Raw genomic sequence first — 23,178 nt, forward strand, 5'->3', positions numbered from 1 at the left:
AGTATCTGTGCATATATATTTAAAAGGCTCAATCAGGGGGCCAGTTCTCCTCTGACCAGACGAAAGCAGCAGTTCAATTCCAGGCTGCAGCAAAGTCAGATTGTGCAGAAGAATCATCTGTTTCCTGTGGTCTTGTCCCGGTGGTCGTCTGACACAAGATCTTTATAGGGGATCTGTATCTGGGGCTCATCTAGTTGTCCTGGTCTCCGCTGTCTTTCAGGGCTGTAGAGGTCCTTTCTAGGTGCTGATCCACCATCTGGGCTGGATACATACTGGATCCGGGTGACTGCAGTGACCCTCTGACTTGGATACAGACTGGATCTGGTGGCTACGGTGACCTCGGAATAAGAGAGAAACAGACAAATATTAGCGTAGATGCCATTCTTCTAACGGTGTAGCAAGTACATCGGGTATTATGGGAAGTGTTCCCGGTTCCGGTTTACCTAATTAATGCAGCCTAAAAATCCTTTAACGGATTTGGATATTAGAAGCGTATTAGTGTGTTATGTGTAAGCCAGCTTAAAGAGATGGGTCTTTAATCTAGATTTAAACTGCAAGAGTGTGTCTGCCTCCCAAACAATGTTAGGTAGGTTATTCCAGAGTTTAGGTGCTAAATAGGAAAAGGATCTGCCACCGGCAGTTGATTTTGATATTCTAGGTATTATCAAATTGGCTGAGTTTTGAGAACGGAGCGGACGTGGAGGACTATAATGTAACAAGAGCTCATTCAAATACTGAGGTGCTAAAACCATTCAGGGCTTTATAAGTAATAATCAAGATTTTAAAATCTATACGATGTTTGATAGGGAGCCAGTGCAGTGTTGACAGAACCGGGCTAATATGATCATACTTCCTGGTTCTAGTAAGAACTCTTGTTGCTGCATTTTGGACTAGCTTAAGTTTGTTTACCAAACATTCATAAAAACCACACAATAAACCAATACAATAATCTAACATTGAGGTCATAAACACATGGATTAACATTTCTGCATTTGACATTGAGAGCATAGGCCGTAATTTAGATATATTTTTGAGATGGAAAAATGCAGTTTTACAAATGCTAGAAACATGGCTTTCTAAGGAAAGATTGGTATCAAATAGCACACCTAGGTTCCTGACTGATGACGAAGAATTGACAGAGCAGCCATCAAGTCTTAAACAGCATTCTGAAAACAGAGTTTATAGGTCCTATAATTAACACCTCTGTTTTTTTTAGAATTTAGCAGTAAGAAATTACTCATCATCCAGTTTTTTATATCGACTATGCATTCCGTTAGTTTTTCAAATTGGTATGTTTTTCGCCGGGCCGCGAAGAAATATAGAGCTGAGTATCATCAGCATAACAGTGAAAGCTAACACCGTGTTTCCTGATGATATCTCCCAAGTGTAACATTTAAAGCATGAAGAGTAACGGCCCTAGTACTGAGCCTTGAGGTACTCCATACTGCACTTGTGATCGATATGATACCTCTTCATTCACTGCTATGAATTGATGGCGATCATATAAGTATGATTTAACCATGCTAATGCACTTCCATTAATGCCAACAAAGTTTTCTATTCTATGCAAAAGAATGTTGTGGTCACCTCTTTTTGGAGCTTATATGGAATAGGTTCTAACATACATGTTGTTTTTATATGATTTCACAAGTTTATACAATTCTTCCTCTCCTATAGTAGAGAATGAGTGGAACTGTTCCTCAGGGGATCTGTGCAATACTGTAGCTGATGGCTGCATGGTTACAATTTTATCTCTAATAGTATCGATCTTAGAAGTAAAGTAGTTCATAAAGTCATTATTGCTGTGTTGTTGGGAAATCTCAACACTTGTTGATGCCTTTTTTTCATTAATTTAGCCACTGTATTGAATAAATACCTGGGGTTATGTTTGTTTTCTTCTAAAAGAGACGAAAAGTAATCAGATCTAGCAGTTTTTAATGCTTTTCTGTAGGATAGGTTACTTTCCTGCCAAGCAATACGAAATTGCTAAACAGTTAAACAGTAATTCAGTACAATTCATGTATAAAGCAAACAGACATGTGTATATACAGTGGTGGCCAAAATTATTAGAACACTAGTATTTTCACCAGCTAAAAAAGTCTATAAATAAATATAGATTTATCCACCACTGTGCTGTAAAAGACTGATTTTAAGTCATCAGAAAAGTTTATTTGCAGTTCTTTCTGCTAAAGGTGGTACAAACAGGTTTTAAGTTTAAAGGTGCAGTTAGTTTTTTCACATTGGGAGGTGATGGATAACAATTTTTATTTCATTTAGATATACACAATATTATAAAACAATTTTGTTGAAGAATTGCAATAAACATGTATCTTCATTAGCATAGTTGTGCATCTGAATGTGTTTTATAATCAATAGAGAACACTCCTATAGATTTGATGTTAACATTTATTTTTAATAAATACATTACTAGAAAAAATTGCAGTGCTTCATTTTGCATTAAAGTTGAGTGGTTTGGTTAAGAACATTTTGTCTTTGGATGGCTGTGCTAATTGTTTTGAGAACAAGTACATTGCATTGGAGAAAAGTGTCAAATCAAGTTTTTATTGCCGTGTTTATCTCCTGACCTAGGTCATTTATATAAAGTGAAAATAAAACAGGAGCTAAAATAGATCCCTGTGGGGATCTATTTTAGAGTGACTTTATTTATTTTTAATTCTGTAGAAATGAAATTTTCAGCTGAGACACACTGCATTCTTTCTGTCAGATAATTATTGAACCAATTAGACTAATTTTACTAAAACCCAAGCAACTGAGTCTCTGCAATAAGATTTTGTGATCTACAGAATCAAATTCTTTAGATAGACTAACAAATAGAGCAGCACAGTACTGTTTATTATCAAGGCATGTAATAATACCATTTGTAGTCAACATAGCAGCTGTAATACTGTAGTACTATGACCTGAGTGGGAACCTGATTGAAATTCATTTAAAATATTATTTTCCATTGTTTTACTTGGTCATTTACAAGAGATTCAAATACTTTCGCAATAACTGATAGTCTTGAAATAGGTCTGTAATTGTCTAATTCAAAAGGGTCACCCCCGTTTAACAAAGGGAGAACCATAGCTGATTTCCATGCATGTGGAATTACATTTGAAGTTAAACTTAAATTAAACATAGCAGTAATTGGTTCCGCTATGAAATCTGTCGCAACTTTTAAAAAATAAGGCTCTATATTATTTTATATATTATATTTTTTATATTTTATATATTATTTTAAGGCTATCTGAGTTTTTACAATCTAAATTTAATAGAGCTTTGTGAACTTGTACTATTAAAATATGAGTAAAAAGCTGAGTAGGATGACATAAATCTACACTCAAATTACTAACTACAGAAGTTAAACGAGCAGAAATAAAATGACTATTAACGGCATTAACAATATTTTCTTTTCCCTTTATAATTCTTTCCTTAACCTTTAAATATTCAGGCAAACTAGTAAAAGATTTTAGTCCAGAGACTGATTTGATAAATTTCCAAAATTTAGTTGGATCATTCAGATTTTCATTTATCATGTTTAAATAATAATCACATTAGTTCTTAACTAATTTTGTACAATTATTTCTTAATGTCCTATAATGTACCCAATCCAAATGCTTTATTTGTTTTTTTACTAAATAAACGTTTAACAAAAAGTGGCCCAGTTTAAAGTGGTGCTCCAAAAAAACTTTGTTTTATTTACAAATTCATATATATAGTTAACTATATATAAAATATGGCCATTTATAGCTATATATATATAAACCTTTATCTATATAAATATAATATATTGTTTTTTTTTTTTTTTTTTTAAATCTGTGTAACCAGCTCCAACACACTAGATCTTTGACCGTCTACACACTGATTAGCTGGTTGCTGTATGTAAGGGCTGTCCAGTCCTGCTCCTGGAATGCCAAAGACCTGCAGAGTGTGGCTCCAACCAGCTCCAACACACTTGGCTGGAAGTTTCTAGAGTCTGAAGATCTTGAATTGCTGGTTCAGGGTGCTTAATTAGGGTTGGAGCTAATCTCTGCAGGACAGTGGCTCTCCGGGAACAGGTTTGGACAGACCTGCTGTATACTGAAGTGAGTATGGATTATAAATTCAATAAGAAACAAAGAATTATATATCCATCATAAAAATCCCACTACATATCAAGCTAATTAAGCTTGTGTTTTCCTTTAGAAACATTGGAGTATATAGTGAGCTTATTATTCCCCCTACTGGTCAAGTGAGTTCCCTTCAGGATCCAGAGGCATTAGAGGTTAGTAATTGTTAAGGGGTTACTTCACCCCAAAATGAAAATTTTGTCATTACCTCCATGTTTTTCCAAACCAGTGAAAGCTTTCTTTCATCTTCTGAACACAATTTAAGATATTTTGGATGAAAACCGGGAGGCTTGATACTGTCCCATAGACTGTCAAATAAATAACAGTGTGTCAAGGTCCATAAAAGTATGAAAAGCATCATCGGAATAGTTCAACTATTTGTTCCCTTTGTATCACTCCGCATCACCGTAGCGCCATTTTGGAGAATATGAGCTGAACGCAAGCAGCATACGCTCTTCTGTGTCAGCGGCGCTGCAAGGATGCACTGTTTTCGTTCAAATCAAAGCGTAGAAAATTGTATATAAACAAAACGTATCCTTGAGGCGCAGCTGACACAGAAGACCGTACACTGCTTGCGTTCAGCTCATATTCTCCAAAATGGCAAAATCTATTTCATGTTCCAAACAAAACTGTAAAACTAAATTAACTTATTTTTAGGTTTTATGAGTTACAAGTGTGAAGTTCTTTTATTAGCTTTAAAACGATGCATAACATACAATGAAGGCCCTATTTTGAACCTCAATCATGGAAGGGGCTGTAAATGTTTAAATGAGGAAAAGAGGGCAAAGAAGGCAACCTCTCACCCCCTCCCCACCCCAAAGAATCTGGCAGAAATGTGAGATACCATAAAACAAGAGTCTTAAGGGTCAGAATTTGTATTCATTTCACTGACAGAACCATCAAAGAGCATTGAAAGGAAGGGAATTCAGGAGTTCGCAGTGGATTCACATGTACCACGAGAGGAAATTTAGAAGGAAAGGGAGCAGGTGAACAAAGGGGGAAGTCGAGAAGAGGGAGAGGAGTGACAAAGGAAAAGAAACAATAGAAAAAGGCACTTCTACTCTTTCAGTCACCAGTCTGATGCACCGATCTCTGGAATTAAAACAATATATTTGCACGAAAAAAAAAACAGAAGATGAGCATTATATAAAAAGACTGCAGCCCAAACACCCAACATAGAGAGCATGTAAACAAAGCCAGTTTCTCTGTACAACACCGACTAGACTCGCTTTTGTCGGTGGGAGTGACATTGTTTCTGAGACCATCATTGTCTCTGAGGCTGACATTGTGCCTGAGAACAATCCGTGCTGCAGTAAACAAACGCACTGCTGCATACAACGCAGGGCTCTCGTCGGGGAACATGAATGAGGACAAAACATCGTGTTATGCTCTCCGATGGGCAGTAAAAGCCGCAAAACACAGATACAGGGAACGCATAGGGTCCCATTTCCAACTAAATGACTCCCGACGAATGTGGCAAGGACTAAGAACCATCTGTGCCTTTGTAAAAAAATCATCTGCAGCTGTAAGATCAGATCCGTCACTGGCTGACGGGTTAAACTCTTTCTATGGCTGCTTTGAATGCAACCGCGGCAACGCGAGCCTGCCGATCAGCGTGTCAGGAAGCGGCAGTCAGAGCAGCGATAATCATGTGATCACCCTGTCTGAGGACGAGGTTCGTAGGGCTCTAAAGCGAGTGAACGTCAGGAAAGCAGCAGGTCCTGATGGGATTTCTGGCCGTGTTCTGAGGTCCTGTGCTGGTTTGTTTACATCTATTTTTAATGAGTCCCTTTCTACCTCGGTGGTTCCAACCTCCTTTAAAAAATCTGTCATCACCCCTGTGCCTAAGAACAATAACCCCTCTTGCCTGAATGACTATCGTCCGGTTGCCCTCACGTCAACAGTCATGAAGGTCTTTGAGAGACTTATAAAGAACAACATTTGCTCCTCCATCCCTGATACTTTGGAGCCTCTTCAGTTTGCCTATCGCCCCAATAGATCCACTGAAGATGCCATCTCTCACATCCTGCATTCTTCTCTCACGCACATTGACAGCAATAACAGAAACTATGTAAGGCTGCTATCGACTATAGCTCAGCTTTCAATACTATAGTCCCCATCAAGCTAGCTTATAAACTCATGGACCTCGGCCTGAATTCTTCACTTTGATTTCCTCACCTCAAGTGGTGAAAGTAGGCCAGTACACCTCCAACTCCATCACCCTGAATGTGGGAGCTCCACAGGGCTGTGTCTTCCCACAGCGCCACATCTATTATCAAATTTGCTGATGATACTGTGGTTCCGGGAATCACCCACAGCGCCACATCTATTATCAAATTTGCTGATGATACTGTGGTTCCGGGCCTCAATTCCAACAACAATGAAGCCGCATACATGGATGAGGTAGAGAAACTTACATCATGGTGCAAGGACAACTGTCTCTCTCTGAATGTGAGTAAAACTAAAGAGCTGATTGTGGACTTCAGGAAGAGAAAGCAGAAGCCCTACACTCCTCTTATGATCAGCGGGACCCCTGTGGGGAGGGTGAGCAGCTTCAAGTACCTTGTTGTAAACATCTCCGAGGACCTGACTTGGATTACTCACATTCAAACACAGGTTAATAAAGCCAGGCAAAGACTGTACCATCTGCGTCAGCTGAGAAAATTCAGGGTCTCACCAGCAATCCTGAAAACGTTCTATTCAGGAGCCATAGAAAGTGTATTGACTCAGTGTATCTCAGTGTGGTATGGGAACAGCTCCAGTCAAGACTGCAAGAGCCCTGCAGAGAGTTGCCCTCGTGCACTTAGCTGAGCGCACTCTACGGGGCTGCCCTGGTAACTATCAACTTTGCCCATCTGTAGCCTGATGGCAAAAAACTGAAAGACTTAGGAGGAGCTTCTTCCCCCAGGCCATCAGGCTCCTCAACTCAAACTTAGTGTCTTAACCTCTACATGACTTCACTTAATTATCAGTAAGATACTGAATATACTGACACTGACACTTGCACACAGCAATTTTTATCATTTTTATTTTTATTTATTTACTTTTTTACCTCTATTGCTGCTATGTTAATACCCTGTAGAACCTGTTTGCACATTCTGATCTTGTACATTCCTGCTCATCTTAATATTTATTAAGTCTACAGTATACTGTCCTGCACATTTTTTTTTTATAAGCATCTTATTTTAATCTTATTTTGCACTAATTGCACTGTCCGTGGAGCGGACCTGACTTACATTTCACTTCTGGTCATATGCTCTCCGTATAACCATGTATGTGACAAATAAAAATCTTGAATCTTGAATAAATCTTGCCTCCGCCGTGGTCTAGTAGAACGTCACATAATAGCTACCAGAAAGTTTGATCTGCAATCACCATCGAGACCGAAGGGGAACGGTTGTGTCGCCAGTCCTGCAGAACCACAACAGTTGGTAGCAGCTTCTGACTTCTCTGTAACACGTCAGAAATAAAATCAACATGACTGCAGTGACTGGGTTGAAATCATCGCTAAAGTAAGCATGTGTAAAAAGTCTCTTAAGATTTCTCAATCCGATCCCTGCACTATGTAAATTAAACATATTCTTGTTGAATCCAACTAAAGACAGGTTTTCGACATTTGATCAGAGGTTCTGATCCCATTCGCGATGGTACACATAAAGTGGTGGAACTGGAAAATGGACCCTGAATCATTACTTCTCTTAGTCAGTAAAACAAAAAGTCGAGGAGTTAGTGCTTTAGCCAGCAATGCATAGCATCACAGAACAACTTTTGACCCCCATTTGTGCCGTCACTTGATCTTTCAAGCAAGTAGTTAAGGAAGGAAGGAAGGAAGGGCCAAAGAGAGATGGGTGGAGCAGATGGCACATAAAGTAAAAAGAAAATTGAAAACAGTACAGCAAAGAACAGGTTTGAAGGTAGAGTTGTACGGGGAGAATGCCATTGGAGGGGAATTACCCTTGGGAGTGGGTGTGAGGTTAGGAGTGAGGGGATTAGGTACCTCTCCCCTCTCCGACGGGGGTGGGGGGGTGGTGGTTGGGGGGGGGGGTGTACTGATTTAGTATTTAAGCTTTTTGGGAACTTCCAAAGTGAAAGACTCACGGCCAAAGTGGCTATAGGCGGCGGTGGGCTGGTAGATGGGCTTCTTCAGGTCTAGCTCTGTGAAATTGCACAGGAGACAGAGTAAGACCATTGCCACACACAAAGGAGGATGTTCAGTCAAACTCAATGAGCCTCTCTAATGTTAATGGTGCAAAAGACCAAACTCAGGAAACACAGGAGCAAATGTAAAAAACAACTTGGGAACCATCAAACGGAGAGGCAACGGTTGGGCCGCCACTGAGGAGCACACTTTACCTAATGATGACTCCCAAGCGGAGGTCAAAGCTCTTCTTCATGATCTCCAGCAGCTCCTTCTCTCTCCTCTGTGAGGTCCCATAGTGGAAGATGGAGATTGACAAGGAGTGGGCCACTCCAATGGCGTAAGACAACTTAGGAAACCAGTAAATGGGTAAGACTGTACTTATTCCTTCCCTACTGCACTAATACATGGTGAAAGACTTCTAAATATTCACCTGGACCACAACACACTTGCACAGATCAGCCTTCACCAGAGACTTGGCCACCCAGCGGGCCACATAGGCCACTGAACGGTCAACTTTAGTGTAATCCTTTCCAGAGAAAGCTCCGCCTCCATAAGTGTCTACAATGATCTTACTCATTAAAGGGTTACTCCATCCCAAAATAAAAAAAATGTCATTAATCACTTACCCCCCATGTCGTTCCAAACCCGTAAAAGCTTAGTTCGTCTTCGGAACACAATTTAAGATATTTTGGATGAAAACTTGTAGGCTTGACACTGTCCTATAGACTGCCAAATAAATAACAGTGTCAAGATCCAGGAAAGTATTAAAAGCATCGTCAGAATAGTACATTTGCCATCAGTGATTCAACTGTAGCGTTATGAAGTGACAAGAATACTTTTTGTACACAAAGAAAACAAAAATAACGACTTTATTCAACAATTCCTCTCCTCTGTGTATCTCCAAATCAGCGTAGCGCTATTTTGCCAATTCTGAGCAGTACACAGTGAACGACATGGAGGTAAGTGAATAATGACAAAATTTTCATTCTGGGATGGCGTATTCTTTTAAGATTTGCTAAAACATTTATTTTATGCAATTGTAATTGCAGGGTAAATGCATTCATGCCACCTCCGGGATTCATTAAACAATCTTTGTAAATATACCTAAAACTCGAAGAGCGTATCTGGTACTTGAAACAGCTGCAGCTGAAGAAATAATAATAATAAAAAAAAAAAAAAAAAAAAAAACAGAAGTATAACTTGCCAAGCTGATTTGACAACTTTTTAGGTTAAATGTATAGTAAAGCATTTTAATTGCTACAGAGTGCACCAAAGTGCTGCACATTAAAACTCATCTACCAAAATGTCATTTTTTCTTATTTAACCTCAGTGACAATCAACAGTTCATCATTAAATCATATAACAAATCTAGGCAGGTTTCCTTCCAAATATACTTTCAATCCCTTTTAAAGTGCAATGTTTCTATAACTCAAATACAGTAGCCACAAGAACACCTGCCAAATACATAAATATAAATATTAAGTCTTTATTGGCCTGTATTTCTGGATGTGCAAAGCACAAAAAAGAAAGGGGAAATACTTTTACTCATCTTCTGCCTGAAAAATACTTTGCTAGGAGTCTGAGAGTCACTGTTCCTGATGTGGATCTTTATGAGAGCGTGTGCAAGTGTATTAGTGTGAACAGACCCTCAGGCCCTCGCCTGCTCTAGTCATTTGCTGGAGAAAAAGCCTCAAGACCTCCTTTTCCTCCTCACTGTAACTAAAAACATTGTTACTTTGTTTCTGAGTCTTAAATTATACAATAATTTAAGTTAATTTTGTTGATGGATACAGTTTTAGATGTAATGGGGCAGTGGCAATATTTGGAAATATAGTATGGGCACCTGCACACTCAAGTTTACATTTCAGTTCCACTGATTTCAGTGTAGATGATGTATCACAAAGACACAAGGGGGGAATAGAAATAATAGAAATTAATTTTTAATAAAAATAATTTTCTATTATGTAGCAAAACAAACTGACATATCCTTCATCAGTTACAATTTCAAAGAGGCTGGTACTATAAAAATCTTATTAGTCTTTTTCACAAGATTAATTAATTTAATTTTCATTTGGTTCAGGCCACTGATTCTTTTGAATTTATATACACAGCTGTGTGATTTGGCTTTCACTAGCTCACGTGTTATTAACAGGTATATTCAGTTCAAATCTTTCTGTTACATTTAGTATTTTATTACACAATATTTTATTTATAGAGTTTTTTATATCTTGTTCTTATGCTCCTCCATTATAGTTATTTGAAGTAGTTTACAATGGCCAATCCGGAAGCACACACACACAAAAAAAGTGCGAAAAAAAAAAATCTAAAAACAACTAATAACTCCTCAAAATAATTCACTTACATATTACAGTAATTCATTAACCATAATCTTCACACACTGGATCCACATCACTATCTACCTTACTGCGGAATTCAATTCAACCCTGATCAAACAGCTCATTAAGATCCTCAGAAGCACAGGGTTGAGCTGAACCCTGCAGATCTCCAGAAACAGGATTGGCCACCCTGTCTTAAATTGTCATATGCCAGTGAATTATACAGTTTGCATATTCAGTTATGCTTCCCACTTCAAAACTGTCACAGCTGGTTAATAAAGTGGCAGAAGTATACAGCCTGCATGCTGCCATCTTTGCTCAAGGGAAACTGCTGGTTACCGCTGGTAAAACTACAGCGTCCACCAACAGTGGCACAACTGACGAACATTACCAGCAAACTCCTGCCCCCCTGTGGCCTATTATCACCGAGATAAGTTCATTTTCTGAAAAGAAGCAAGAACAAGAAAGCAATTATTAAAACAATAGTAAAAAATAATAAAAGTGTAAAGAAATAAGAAACCTTAAACTGTAGAAAGCCCAACTTTTTTGCATCTTGGATCATAAATCTTTTCAAGTTAATTTATTTATCTATCTATCTATCTATCTATCTATCTATATATATATATATATATATATATATATAATATATATATATATATATATATACATATTAGAATGTTGTGGAAAAGTTTATTTCAGTAATTCAACTCAGATTGTGAAACTCGTGTATTAAATAAATTCAGTGCACACAGACTGAAGTAGTTTAAGTCTTTGGTTCTTTTAATTGTGATGATTTTGGCTCACATTTACCAAAAACCCACCAATTCACTATCTCAACAAATCAGAATACTTCATTTCAGCGTGAATAAAAAAAAAAAACATTTTTATTGAATTGTTGGCCTTCTGGAAAGTATGTTCAATTACTGTACATGTGCTCAATACTTGGTAGGGGCTCCTTTTGCTTTAATTACTCCCTCAATTCAGCGTGGCATGGAGTTGATCAGTTTGTGGCACTGCTGAGATGGTATGGAAGCCCAGGTTTCTTTGACAGTGGCCTTCAGCTCATCTGCAGTTTTTGGTCTCTTGTTTCTCATTTTCCTCTTGACAATACCCCATAGATTCCTTAGGGTTCAGGTCTGGTGAGTTTGCTGGCCAGTCAAGCACACCAACACCATGATCATTTAACCAACTTTTGGTGCTTTTGGCAGTGTGGGCAGGTGCCAAATCCTGCTGGAAAATGAAATCAGCATCTTCAAAAAGCTGGTCAGCAGACTTTGGTTTTCAAAAAACACAATGGACCAACACCAGCAGATGACATTGCACCCCAAATCATCACAGACTGTGGAAACTTAACACTGGACTTCAAGCAGCTTGGGGCTATGAGCTTCTCCAACCTTCCTCCAGACTCTAGGACCTTGGTTTCCAAATGAAATACAAAACTTGCTCTCATCTGAAAAGAGGACTTTGGAGAACTGGGCAACAGTCCAGTTCTTCTCCTCTTTAGCCCAGGTAAGATGCCTCTGATGGTTGTCTGTGATTCAGGAGTGGCTTAACAAGAGGAATATGACAACTGTAGCCAAATTTCTTGACACGTCTGTGTGTGGTGGCTCTTGATGCCTTGACCCCAGCCTCGGTCCATTCCCTGTGAAGTTCACTCAAATTCTTGAATCGATTTTGCTTGACAATCCTCATAAGGCTGTGGTTTCTCTCGGTTTGGTTGTGCATCTTTTTCTTCCACACTTTTTCCTTCCACTCAACTTTCTGTTAACATCCTTGGATACAGCACTCTCTGAACAGCCAGCTTCTCTCAGGAAACCTTTGCATCTGTGGCTTACCCTCCTTGTGAAGGGTGTCAATGATTGTCTTCTGGACAACTGTCAGACTGAGAGACCATTTTGAAGGCTCAGGAAACCTTTGCAGGTGTTTTGAGTTGATTAGCTAATTGGCATGTCACCATATTCTATTTTGTTGAGATGTGAATTGGTGGGTTTTTGTTAAATGTGAGCCAAAATCATCACAATTAAAAGAACCAAAGACTTAAACTACTTCATTCTGTGTGCATTGAATTTATTTAATACACGAGTTTCACAATTTGAGTTGAATTACTGAAATAAATGAACTTTTCCACGACATTCTATGCACCATTCGATGCACCTGTATATGTATATATATATATATATATATATATATATATATATAGTATGTAATATATATATATATATGTATATATATATATATATATGTGTATATATATATATATATATATATCTATATACACACACACACACAGAGTTCTAGACATTTAAAAGACACAATACATATTCAACTAAAAAAACTAGAAAAAAAGAGTTTTTTTTTTTTTGACTGTTAAGGAGAAAGGGTGTGTTTTAAATCGACGGGTGCCAATCTGATCTCTAAAGGCAGTTTATTTCATAACTGAGACCCAACCACAAAGAAAGCTCAGTCATGAGTAAGAGAATTTTTAAATGAATCTTAAATTGGATATACAGTAGGCAGCCAGTGGAGAATATATGAGTGATGTGTTTGCTTTTACGTCTTTTCTGCAGAAATGTTGTGAAAATCAGCCGCAAGCTGGCGCTATAAAAAGCTAATTAACATTTTTGCTAATAATTCTGAAATCAAAATGGCAAAATTGTTGTCTTCTGAATCCTTGCTTTAAGCCCCAAGAAGTATAAATCTAACTGATTTTTATGTTTATCTATGAAACATACCTGACACTCTACAAAGCCCATTATATTCCATTTCATTTTCAGGGATAAGTTCTTTTTGCAGATTTCTTTCTGCCTCATTAGCTGTTGTATAGAGAAATGCATGTTGTTCAAGGCTTTGCATAAAATATTTATTTTGAATTTGATATGATTAAATGCAGAATAGTTGACGTTAAATTCCATACTGTCTTTACCATTTGACAATGTTATGTTGCAGATTTAAACACTTTTACAATTAACTGATTAAAATGGTATGGCACTCCTCATTACTTCAAAGAACACTAGTATAAGCAATGGTAATGCCATACTTTGTTGTACTTTAATTGTTTTGTGCTGCACAGTTTGGGTTCGCTTTTGAAACGGTCAAATGTGATCAAAATGTGACAGTAAAGTATTTTATAATGTTAGGGAAGATTTCTAGTTCAAATAAAAGCTGCTCTACAAAGAATCCTGAAAAGATGTATCACGGTTTCTACAAAAATATTAAGCAGCAAAAACATTGAAAATAATCAGAAATGTTTCTTGAGCATCAAATCATCATATTAGAATGATTTCTGAAGGATCATGTGACACTGAAGACTGGAGTAATGATGCTGAAAATTCAGCTTGGATCACAGGAATAAATTACATTTTAAACGATATTGTAAAAGAAAAGAAAATTTTAAACTGTAATAATAGTTCACAATATTACTTTTTTTAATAGTTTAATGAATCCCAGCGGGCACCTTGATATCAATTTGACATTAGTCAAGACTCGATCAATACGCTGTAACATCATTTTAAATTCAGTTTGGGCGGCAATTTCAAAACCAAACAAAAATCATAAAGATTCCGACCTTTTAAACGATAGTATGTTTGTCCTTTTGACTTCAGTGGTTTTGTCAATACATTTGCACTTGTGACACACTGATGCAGAAATGACTAAATGCATGGAAAAAATGAGTTCAGCATTTATCTGTTTATTTTCTTATTTTATATGTATTGAATAATATATATTTATACATATATATATATATATATAAATCTAGCTATCTTACAATGCTTTCACAGAAGGAAACTGACAGACTGGATTATGGCAACACAACAATGACACTGAACAATCAGACAGGAACACCAACACCAAACAAAGAGACTTCTTTTCTAGACTATCCATCTACAGCAGCTTTGATATCAAAAGCGACCCCAGAAGAGTTCAGATGCCCAGAGCTGGCAGGGTGATGAGAGGCATTGCCGGTGTTACTTGGTGGTAAGTTTTGGGCAATTTCCTGTTTCCTCTTCCTGTCTGGTCCAACGCTGCTGGAGTATAAGCACTATTTGTTTACTGCAGCTGATCGCACAGACACAATAACTCTACAAGAACTTCCACTGAACAGAAAAAGAAAACATTCAAAAATAGAGAAATGAACAGAATTACAATTATTTGATGGGGAGTGTTTCCTCCCTAAACCATCAGTCAAAAAATCATAAATATTCAGCCTGAAAAGATCACCCATACAGATGCATCGGCAGGTGTCAGTTTATACAGACAGTATGACGTCACTTTGGATGGCTTTGTGTCCCATCAGTACCTGGGAGGAGCATGCACATCTCTTACAGTGAAAAAACACGTATGATCTACTCCTCCTTTTGTCATTTAGCATCATCACACATCACTAAAAGCCCTACGAATCAGGACATATACACAGACGCACCATTATGCAGATCTAAAACCAGAAGCATACTCTATGCAAGAACACAAATGTTTGGCCAAGCCTGCAGTCTGACCGAGTATTGGCGCTATCAAACACTCAAGCAGGCAACGGTCAACTTCAAATGTCTGTGCCAAATGCATCATTAGTCAGGTAGCTAGATATAAATGTGTCAGCAGCTGAACTAACTTCGACTTGCTCAGCAAGATTCTCTTCAAACTCTTGCTCCATCATGGCAGTGGCTGACCTGGAAGAGAAAACTGACTGTAAAGGACAGTTTGTCTGCATGCCACTTGCTAACGGATTCTGGAACGCAACCATCCACAAAAGTGAGCTTGTGTAGCAAGAGGCTTTTGTGTTCACATACTTACATAATATTTGAGGCCTTAAGAGCGGCTTCCTCTGCACTTAACTACAGATTTGAAGACCGAAAACGAACTACAAAAATAGATCAAGTCATTAAACATTCCTGTGTCTTTCTGCCAGAAAGCTCTGATTAGCAGCTTGTTCCACATTCTTCCATTTCTTAGTTGGTGCTTTTTTGTTTTTTCTTAGAAAGGAAGCCAAACTGTGCTCTATGTACTTCGTTTCTCCTTTGCTTTAGGTTTACGTGTAGGAAAATCCCTTCATAATCTCCCCTAAACAACACACAGCATTATGTGGCCACAAGATACCTTACTTCCTCTTCTCTGGAAGTATTAAGAGACCAACAAGGAACAATCCAAAAACAGTGAACGTGTCACTTATTGCACAGGCAGATTTATAAATCTAGAAACTAATTCAAGGTGCCTCTGCGCACACACAAACCCCGTAATCGTACAAACTCTCGTAAGCATCTACAACGAAACCCCTCCAGTTTGTGTCAGCGAGTCGTGTGCGTTAGCACGAGCAGAGGCGTTTTACAGTACGACGATGACCCCCCCCCCCACCTCCATGTTTAACCAGCAGTCCTTTGAATGTCATGGAGAGAAGTGTCAGGAAAGGGGCACTGAGTAAGAACAAGATGCCCATTGAATAACTGGCCCGCAGGAACGGGCCTGGAGGCTCTGGAGGCTCTGGAGGTGGAGGTGGGGGGGGGGTCCACAGTTATGAGGGTTGATGGGTGCTCAGGGGTGGACCTTGAAGGCCAAGAGCTGCTCAGAGTGCATGTTGTTGAGCGAGCGCAGGTCCGGCAGTTTGAGCAGCAGTTTAGTGAAGATGGCGATCTCGTTGGGGTGGTTCTTGGTGATCAAGCTGCGCAGCGCTCGAATCAGAGTTTCCTGAAGGGCCTCAACCGAGTTGACGTTCTCGAGACCAGAGCGATCTGACGGAAACATGGCAGGGGTAAGTCATGGCATCCTCTCAGATACAAAACTACAAAGCGTATGGTCTCTTAACGCACCTGCAGACACCAGCACTACGGCTGTGAAGAGGCTCATCTCTTCCTCGCTGAGGTTCAGAGCTTGCAGCTTCTCGGTGAAGTCAAACATTGAGTTGAGGAGATCTCCAGCACCCATCGAGCGCAGCGCCTCCACACTATACTTCCTGCCGCTCAGAAATGTAACCGTGCGCTCCTTCACATTGAACAGGGATGTAAAGCGCACCACCAGCACCTACAGACCAAACCAATGGAATTAAACTGGATTCAGTCAATTCACAGGAGTGATGTTAGTCTGTTTACTTCCGGGTTTTTGTTTGGACATACCTCAAAGGTGCCGGCCTTCAGCAGGCTGACCTGGTCATGCTGGGACAGGTCTTTGAATCCTGGGATGCGCTTTGCAAATTCTACCACCTCTCTGACGGCTGGGGTGAAGCTCATGGAGAACTCCTCCCAAATACTGTGACCCGACTTCTGAGGATCCACATAGGGCGATGTGTTCATGGGGCAAACCTGTGAACCAGAATCATGAGTATTTCTACAGACTACTGGAATTGTGGTATTGCTATTTTGGTAGTTTAACTCACCAGGTGCATCCTGTTAACCCTTGCAAATGTTGGGACACTACAGCTGCCATTGACTTGGGTCTCGCTGTCATTATGAGCTCTCAGAGAGAGGTTCTGCAGAGACGGTCCAGCGGAGCTGCTGCTGGGCAGTCTGACAGGACAGCCCGAGTCTTCAGGCCCCTGCGGAGCACCGTCTGATGGAGGCTTCTGTTCGCTCTCTGAGGATGCATTGTTCTGTTGGTTCCAGACGTCCTGAGTCTTCTCTGAACAATGGCTGTAGTTGTTGGGGGCCTCTGAAGGCACGCTGGCCTGCTCCTGATTGTACATGAAGGTCTCCTGGTGCGCTCTAGTCACCGTGCCGATGACCTCCTCCTCCCCGCTGTCAGTGGCGCTGGAGGAGTCTGAGCTCTGGCTTGTATCCATGGCGCTCAGCAGCTCGGGGTCAGGGCTGGATTCGGACAGGTGGCTCCGGGGGGAGGTGGAGGGGGAGCGGGAGGAAGGGCCGGAGCCGCTGTGCTCTGAAGCTGCATCGGTGGCTGATGTCTGGTCACTCAGAGGCTGGCTGCCGTGGCTGTTGTTCATCATGTTGTTCATGGCGTTCTGCATCTCGAGGAGCATGCGCTGCTTCTCTCGTTTGGGAATCCGGCCGAAACGCACAGCTGGGGAGCACAGACACGGTCAGCTCACAGACTTTACCAGACTTCTGCTGAGATCTAGACTGACATCTTTTGCTGAGATCTCTCTATCCATCTATCCGTCTGTCTATCAGTCTGTCTGTATCTATCTACCCTATCTATCCATCTGTCTATCTATCTGTCTATCTATCTATCTATCCGTCCAGTCTATCCGTCTGTCTATCGTCTATCCGTCTATCTATCTGTCTATCTATCTATATCTCTATCTATCTATCTATTCATGCAAGGTAAAATACTTTATTTCTTAATTTTCCTTAACAGGGCTCATCTATTCAAGTTTAAATGCTGAGATGTTCATGCAAGGTAAAATACTTTATTTCTTAATTTTCCTTAACAGGGCTCATCTATTCAAGTTTAAATGCTGAGATCACATATGTCGGTCTGTAATCGACTCCATTCTTTGGATCTGGGACACAGCGCCAGCTGGAGCTCACCGTCTCGGGACATGCCCACGAGCAGACACTTCTTAAAGCGGCACTGCTGGCATCGGTTCCTGTTGATGCGCATGATGGGACAGCTTTCGTTCTTAAGGCACTTCTTATACTGAATGTTCTGCTGAATGCTCCTCCTGAAGAAACCCTGCAGGTGCAAAAGTGAAAGAGACAGAGAGCGGTGTCAGGGTCACAGAGCCCACACAGAGAGTAACAGGTGTCAGCCTCGGGGTCTGTATGGAGAGCAGGTGTCCCGCTCAGGATTGATGACACTCTTCTGTCATGGAGCTTTGCTCTGATGGTTAAACAGGCTTTCTAGGCAAAAATAAAGCAAAGTGACATCTCCCTTCAGGACAATGTACAGGTAGATGTGACCCAGATAAGGCATGACAGCCGTGTCACATTGGCCCTACCCAATTCAACATGTGACAGGTTAACAGAGAAACACACTATAAACAAGCACAACCGCCTTTACTGAGTAGTAAGCAAAACCGAACATGAGTTTTTCAGACACCCCTTTCTGAGCTTTTGACTGCTCTGTATCTCAGAAACAACAGAATGAAACCTCTAATTCTTAAAATCATATACTGAAATGTGGCTGACTATTCACACTAACACTTAACATTTTCTCACCTTACATCCCTCACAGGCGTGAACACCGTAGTGAAATCCTGACGCCACATCTCCACACACCACAAAAAGGGTCAGATGAACAAGGAACGCTCTGCGCTCGGATCGGCTTCCTCACACAGCTAGAAAACCATTAACACAATAACAATCTCAAAATTAAAAAAAAAAAAACACCCCATTACATCATTATTATGATTAATGTGACCAATCTACAATACATGTTAACTGAAAATAATCAGCTCATTACATCATTATTATGATTAATGTGACCAATCTACAATACTTGATTTGTTTTCTTTCTGTTACATTTTGAACTCCCTGACATGTTAAACTGCATTAAAAAATAAAATAAAAATAAAAAACATAGGGAATGTAAATACATTGTGTACATTAGGGTAAACATGAGAAAGCATTTGACATGCTTATAATATAATAATTAACACTATGACAACAGAAATGTGAAAAATGAAACATTCATATAGTTGCTTAAAATATTGTTACATTTGTAGATGATCAGTCTTTAAGAACACTCCACAGATTCCTTTATTTTAATTTACGTCAGTCTCTCACTTGTAATGCCACTTTTGGTGGTGGAGGCCGATCTTGCCTTCCCTCCGCGGGACTGAGGGGTCCCCGCGAGAGCCTCGCCCTGTTGGCCCTGCCCCGCGTGGGGCGGAGAGCAGGACTGATAGCTGCTGTTGGAGGAGTCACTGTGGCACGACTCGGGACTGGAGGCCGAGCTGGCGGAGCTAATGTAAGCTATTACTCCACCTGCTGGATGACACACAGAAGAGCAACAAATGTCAAATTATTTTTCAAACTTCATTTTCAAAATCACATGGACCCTAATATGTGGATATAAATTATGAAACATATGAGTACAAGACATGGCCTCGAGACTGATACCAGCGTTTTCATTTATCTGTTGACAACTCTGTTTATCATTAATAATAGAAACAAATATATACACAGTAAATGCAAACCAAATAGGTGGATATTTACTGATAAAATTAAAAAACATCATCTTTGCCTGGAGCTGGTCTTATTGTCAGAAAGTGGACCAGGCTGTATGTATCTCTCTCTCTGTAGGGCTTGACCTGATTTCTACTGCCCTGCTCTCAATGGTTAGGTAACACCGTTACATAATACCTCTCTCAGGGTGTGGGTCTTACCGGCAAACAATTCAACTCAAATGAAACACTGAGAACTAATAAACAGCTTTTTCCAAACGTTAACATGCTATTATTTGTTAATAATTACAAAGATAAAAAATATCAAATTAAATAATAATCACATGATGAGTCAAATAGAAGGAAACAATATATATATATATATATATATATATATATATAATATATATATATATTATATATATAATTATATATATATGGCTAATGGGGCTCAGGGTGCATAATTTTTCTTCCTTTAGCCAAATCCTATTATGAAATTAAATAAATCTAAAATCTAAATGAAAGCTAATCCCAATGACATTTTTTCAATTCAGTTCAACTATTTAATTTATATTTAATTTTCCGCTGAGCTGTTGATTGACGTGTTCTTAGCCCCGCCCCCACGTGTACTCGGCATGTCTTGGGGGCTTGGTTGGATCCACATCTAGGGGTGGAGACGGGTAGGTTTGGGAATCAGGGGGTGGAGACGGATAGGTTTAGGGATATGTACGGTGGGAGGAGCTGGCTCTGGATCCAACCCCGCCCCCTGGATCTTGTGTTCTGCAGTGAGGACCATCTCTCGGAAAGTGGGTCAGACCGCAACCACCTCACGTGTATCAGCAGCTGCAGACGCGTCCATACCGCCATGCAAATTATGCAACACGCACGTCACGACCTCTCTCGACCAATCAGAGCAGACGCACAGGACGCGTAAACACAGATGCACATGGCTAGGCTGAGCGGTCCATGTGAGTCTGCTCAATAGTAACCCACAATCTATGGCATAACAACACAAGCCTGGCGCTGTTAACCTACTTAGAGTTTTCCTGCAGCAGATAAAACAATTAAAGCCCAAAACACACCTCAATGCACATTAAACATTCGCGGCATCACGTGCAACTACATGTTTCGGTGTCATTGAAGGTATCACTGCTTATGAAGTCATATTCAGAAGTAAATGATCTTACCAGCGTTTGTGGAGTCCATGTCCTCCGACAGCTTAGAGCCGCAGTCACCTGTGAGTTAGTGCCGTTTTTACTCAGTTTACAGCAACTATCGAGTCGCTGTGTGATCCCGTGAAGTGAAGCTCTCTCACACACTACCTGAGGAGCATTTATAACAAACCTACCAGACAGAGTCCGAATTAATCACCGGCGTTTTGCTTGGAAAAACACCCTCAGAAAAATACAAATGAATACAAACGTCTGTGTTAGTCGAAATAATTACAAACTCTATAGTAAAACCCGCTAGAGACCAAGTCCACGCGATTTCACGTCTATTGCAGACTCTCTGATAGCTCTGTAAGTCGACTGCACTTGCTGTAGCTCTGAGTTGTGAATAAACCCAGATTTAACGCGGAGAGCGGAACTGTGCGTCTCCAGATCATGTGACCCACTTCAGGGCGGCTCCGCCTCCAGCTGCATTAGTGTCAGTGTAACCCACTGACACACTTTCACTGCTCCTGCGGGGGCCTCCTGCGCCCCTCAGCCCACACCCGGAGTGCCCTGATGACCCCGGGCCCGGGGTGTAGATCCCATGTCCTGCCAACTAACCTCTCAGCACATCAAAGGGACGTTTTAACGGCCAGTAGACTATTTATAGAAATGTGGTGTTTGCTGTGCACCCCAAGTTGAAAAATAGATTTATGCTTATGCTGATTTGGCATACATTATTTGGTAGCCTTATGGGGTGAAAAAAAAGGAAATCTAAATTTCTAATTTTTAGGTTTTAAATTTAGGTGTTGTTTTTAGAACCATTAAAAAGTGTGTATTCTCATTACTATAAAATGTGACCCTGGACCACAAAACCATTCATAAGGGGCAATTTTTTAAGAAACCTGAGATTTATACATAACCTTGAAAGCTGAATAAATAATCTTTCCATTGGTGTATGGTTGGTTAGGACAATATATGGCCAAGATACAACTATTTGAACATCTGGAATCTGAGGATGCAAATATATATATATATATATATATATATATATATATATATATATATATATATATATATATATATATATATATATATATACAGAGAGAGAGAGACAAATCTAAATATTGAGAAAATAAACATTAAAAAAATCAAAATTAAATACTTACAAATGAATGTTACTAACGATAAAACATACTAAATAAAATACATTTTAGAAGGTAGGAAATTTACAAAATATCTTCATAATATGATTTTACATAATAAACTGCACTATTTATTAGTATAAAAATCGATAATGTTGACCCATACAGTGTATTTATGGCTATTGCTACAAATTTACCCCAGCGACTTAAGACTGATTTTGTGCTCCAGGGTCAGATATGATGTTTCAACTGCACTATTTATTAGTGTCTATACTGAATATTCATATAATATTGTAATGAAACAATACTGAGAATAGTGAATTACAGATTTGAGATTTAAAAGTCTGGATACAGTTCAGTAACTGGAATGAGAGTTGTGCTTATCTGTCATGGAAATAATGTTCCATTGCAATCACTGGTAATAACGCTTGAACAGGCTTTGTTTTGGGGCAAAATATAATATACTTACATATTTTGGGGTGTTATGTTTTTACTATGATCAGTTAAGTCAGAGCATATTAAACCTGACTGAGAGACTGGACGGACACACACACATACATGGATGCATTCATAAATAAATACATAAATCAGTTAATCAAATGATTTTTGTTGACATTTTTTGACATGGCTTCTTGATTTCTATTGAACAATTTGATTTTTGAACTTGATGTTAAATCTACACATCACGTTAAGCTTACTTATTCTAAACCATAAAAAAGAAAGCAAAAAGAAATGAAGGACAGAAGGGGTTAATCCTTAAAACCACTATAATTATGAGTCCTAATGTTAGAAAGGAGATGTATTTTCAACACATTATTGATTAGTGTTAAATTGGCATCTATTGCTGATTCAGTAATGTCACTTTAGGCCCAAAGACACAACAGTCTCCAGAAACCTTTAAGTGTGTAATAAGCAGCACTGAAGCGATGAGCAGATGGTTCACACACCAAACACTGCTTAGCTTTTCCATTCCATTTTAGGCTCTGGCCACAGAGGTCAGGGGTCAGAGTGTTAGGACCTCCGGCTAAATATGCATACACAAAAATGAAATTCCAAGGCTAGAGACGCCACAAGGAAGAGTTTAAAAGATTCCCAGGCTCTTCCTGAACTCAAATATGAACTTTTAGTGTTGGGTTCAACATAAGAGTGATTTCTGAATGTTGTTGAATTAGATTTCAATACAAGAGTCAATTTTTTCAAGTTGCTTGTATAATTTTATATCACCATCATGCATCACTCTGTCTGTTACAT

The 23,178-nt window shown here is 39.4% G+C and overlaps 1 protein-coding gene across 1 annotated transcript; it reads right to left on the reverse strand.

The window, feature by feature from the left end:
• Positions 1-14,253: 14,253 nt before the first annotated feature.
• LOC109111148 (nuclear receptor subfamily 1 group D member 2-like) lies at positions 14,254-19,720 on the reverse strand. The gene is made up of 8 exons (XM_042776070.1): positions 19,588-19,720; positions 19,252-19,455; positions 18,685-18,773; positions 18,055-18,199; positions 16,947-17,584; positions 16,687-16,872; positions 16,384-16,594; positions 14,254-16,305 (listed from the first exon to the last, which is right to left on the reverse strand). The coding sequence occupies exons 1-8, from the start codon at positions 19,703-19,705 to the stop codon at positions 16,109-16,111; spliced, it is 1,788 nt and encodes a 595-aa protein (XP_042632004.1). The 5' UTR covers positions 19,706-19,720; the 3' UTR covers positions 14,254-16,108.
• Positions 19,721-23,178: the final 3,458 nt, after the last annotated feature.

This window comes from Cyprinus carpio, chromosome A19 (genome assembly GCF_018340385.1).
Source record: "Cyprinus carpio isolate SPL01 chromosome A19, ASM1834038v1, whole genome shotgun sequence".
Taxonomy (NCBI): Eukaryota; Metazoa; Chordata; class Actinopteri; order Cypriniformes; family Cyprinidae; genus Cyprinus; species Cyprinus carpio.

Excerpts from the sequence above, each read along its gene's own strand:
- LOC109111148 (XM_042776070.1), bottom strand. The coding sequence starts at position 19,705 with ATGATGTTTTTTAATTTTATCAGTAAATATCCACCTATTTGGTTTGCA. Across the intron at positions 16,595-16,686 it reads TGAAGGCCGGCACCTTTGAG|GTGCTGGTGGTGCGCTTTAC; the intron begins GTATGTCCAAAC and ends TTTGGTCTGTAG. Across the intron at positions 16,306-16,383 it reads CGTAGTGCTGGTGTCTGCAG|ATCGCTCTGGTCTCGAGAAC; the intron begins GTGCGTTAAGAG and ends TGTTTCCGTCAG.